This window comes from Frankliniella occidentalis, unplaced genomic scaffold, assembly GCF_000697945.3.
Source record: "Frankliniella occidentalis isolate FOCC.00 unplaced genomic scaffold, Focc_3.1 Scaffold47, whole genome shotgun sequence".
Lineage (NCBI taxonomy): Eukaryota > Metazoa > Arthropoda > Insecta > Thysanoptera > Thripidae > Frankliniella > Frankliniella occidentalis.
In genome coordinates, this window is record NW_026267177.1 from 1462004 (window position 1) to 1464470 (window position 2467).

The 2467-nt window shown below is 60.9% G+C and overlaps 1 protein-coding gene across 1 annotated transcript; it reads right to left on the minus strand.

The window, feature by feature from the left end:
- Positions 1 to 277: 277 nt before the first annotated feature.
- LOC127749339 (uncharacterized) lies at positions 278 to 2126 on the minus strand. Its single transcript, XM_052267183.1, has 6 exons — positions 1961 to 2126; positions 1771 to 1863; positions 1549 to 1687; positions 887 to 1020; positions 659 to 808; positions 278 to 575 (listed from the first exon to the last, which is right to left on the minus strand). The coding sequence occupies exons 1-6, from the start codon at positions 2016 to 2018 to the stop codon at positions 427 to 429; spliced, it is 723 nt and encodes a 240-aa protein (XP_052123143.1). The 5' UTR covers positions 2019 to 2126; the 3' UTR covers positions 278 to 426.
- Positions 2127 to 2467: the final 341 nt, after the last annotated feature.

Here is a 2467-nt window from a genome sequence, read left to right on the forward strand (position 1 = left end):
TGGGTCTGGGGTCGGGTTGGGCAATAAATTCAAAACAAAACTTTGCACTTGCATTTCAGACAAGTGTTTGCATTCAGAACTTTAGAGTAGGATTTGCACAAAGAATGGTTTAGATAGTCACCGGAAATCGTTCGAAATCGTTAAGAATGTGATAACTAGTAAAACGCGCGGTGTACAATATTTACCACCCGACATGAACCTACCCGTGATGCCCCGGCTCCGAGAGCTTCGCAAATATCGCACATCGCACAAGGTAATAATAATTACGCCATCGAAGGACTTTGCTTTTTTATTTATTCAGTTTCTGTATCATAAATCAAACTTAATGCGAATCGCGCTCTAATAACAGCCAATCAATTTCGTAACTTAGTTTAGAATATCACAATAATAGCAACCGGATCTGCGGTCCGCGACGCGGCGCACGCTTCAGGGGAACATGTCTTCGATGGGGAGGTTCTTGGCGATCATGTTGGCCCACTGGAGCACCTTCTGGGCAGCGGCTCGCTCGGCCAGCGGCTCGGCCATCCACGCGAACTCCTTGGACCGGTCGTTGATCATGTTGAGCACCAGGTCCTCTGCGCGCAGAGGAAAGTTACAGGGAGATTAGCTGCCAGAATCGCTCCGCGTGGCTGGGCAGGCGCAGGCAGCGCGTACTCACCCAGGATCTTGTTGTCGCGGAACAGGCCGTCCATGCGCAGCTTGTAGTCACCGAGCTTGACGTCGAGGTCTATCGTCTTGAAGTTGTAGTACGACTTGCCGTCGCGCTTGACGATCTTGCCCTCGAGCACGGCGTTGGCGCGGATGTTGGCTGCAGCGGGGTGTCACAAGGTGCGTTAGTGGGCTGACTATAGGCGCGGGGGGCGGAGGGTGGCGAAGAGGTACTCACTGGCGTTGCCATTGACGAAGCCCGCGCCGTTCACCCTCATGAAGGGCGTGGGGATGTTCATGGTGTACTGGCCGGTGTAGCGCACCGCGGGGATCTCCACGCCGATGTAGAACGTGTTGCGGTCCAGGTCGGCCCTGGAGTTGCAAAAGAGCCGTTAATCATCTGAAAAGCGACCGAAGCCAGCTACTGCCAGGCGAGCACCGGCGGATCCAGGGGGGCGCGAAGGGGACCGGTGCGATCACTAATTACAGGTGGATTACTGAAATTCGAGATGTGTTCCCCGAGGAGCCACACCGTCGAGACGGAGGCGCTTCACGTCTCCCACGACCCCAAGCGCGCAATATGTACGGCGTGCCTCCTATCCTAGCCGCTGCGCCAGGAGTCGCGGGTAATGGTAATGGTCCATACAACCCATTACATTACGTGCAAGTAACCAACCACTCACTTCTTGTCGGGCGGAAAACTACCAGCCCACTGTGCACCTCCCATCTCACCACCACGTTCCCCTCGACTGGCCGTGGCCGCGTGCGGGGTGCGACGGTGACAGGTGCGGGACAGGGCGGGTGGTGGCCTTGGGGGGCGCTCGCGGCGGCCAGGGCGACGAGGAGCTGGTCTGGGGCGAGAGACAGTCGCTCCCCGGGCCCGCGCGCCTACCCACTCACTTGAGTCTGAAGACGCGGAAGTCCTCCAGGCCGGTGACGAGCAGGTTCTTGCCGACGATTCGGTAGGAGAATCCCGGGCCCACCACGACCTCGTCGATCTTGAAGGGGCCCATCGCTGGCACGTCCAGCTCGGGGATGCCTGCGTCATTCCGATTGCCGCCGGTATTATTGTGACGTTAAAACACTAACGCGATGTCGCCGGCTGCGGCGCCCAACCCTTACCCTTCATCAGGCGCGGGCGGAGGTCGTCCACGGCCTTGACGATGCAGTCCTCCAGATTCGGGTCGCTGCGGGCGCACACAGGGATGAAGTCGGCTGTAAGCACAAGACCAGCCGGACGTGAGTCACGCGTGTCCATCGGTCACCCAGGGGGGGTCGAGGATGCCGCGGGGCGGCGCCGGGTGGCACTCACGGAGCTGCGCGGCGGCGGCCGCCACCAGCACCGCGAGGAGTAGCACCTGGGACAGCATGTTGGCGGAGACAGTGGCGGCGCAGGATCCGCGCGCCTTATATGAGGACCTTGTGCCGACTGATAGCCCGGGCCGGCCGAGCCTGACCTTGGGCCGGCATTGCCAGTGCCTCGGTGTGCGCGCCGGCCATCCCGCCGGCCAACCTCTCATTATACCGTGTCCACCCACCCGCCGCCTCTACGTGCCGCGCGTCCCGTCCAGGGCGCCCGTCCAGGGCTCCACGCCTGCTTCCCTGAGCGTTCACCCCACGCCCACAGTGAAGTCCTCAGCCCTCACACCCTCCTGCTCGTGCCCGCCCCGCGCCCGCCCCGCGCCTGCCCTGCACCCCGCCCTTCGCCCGCCATGCGCCCCCGCCTTAGGAGCCATACCCAAACCAGCCGACTGATTCAGAAGAGCGTTCAGGTGGCGATGCCCCACGAGTGCGACAAGGACGGAGCTATACGGAAGGT

Bases quoted from the DNA above. Each gene is read 5' to 3' on its own strand.
- LOC127749339 (XM_052267183.1), bottom strand. From the start codon at position 2,018: ATGCTGTCCCAGGTGCTACTCCTCGCGGTGCTGGTGGCGGCCGCCGCC. The intron at 1,021-1,548 runs GTGAGTGGGTAG...TTGCAACTCCAG, and splicing joins TTCCGCGTCTTCAGACTCAA to GGCCGACCTGGACCGCAACA. The intron at 809-886 runs GTGAGTACCTCT...ACCCCGCTGCAG, and splicing joins CTTCGTCAATGGCAACGCCA to CCAACATCCGCGCCAACGCC.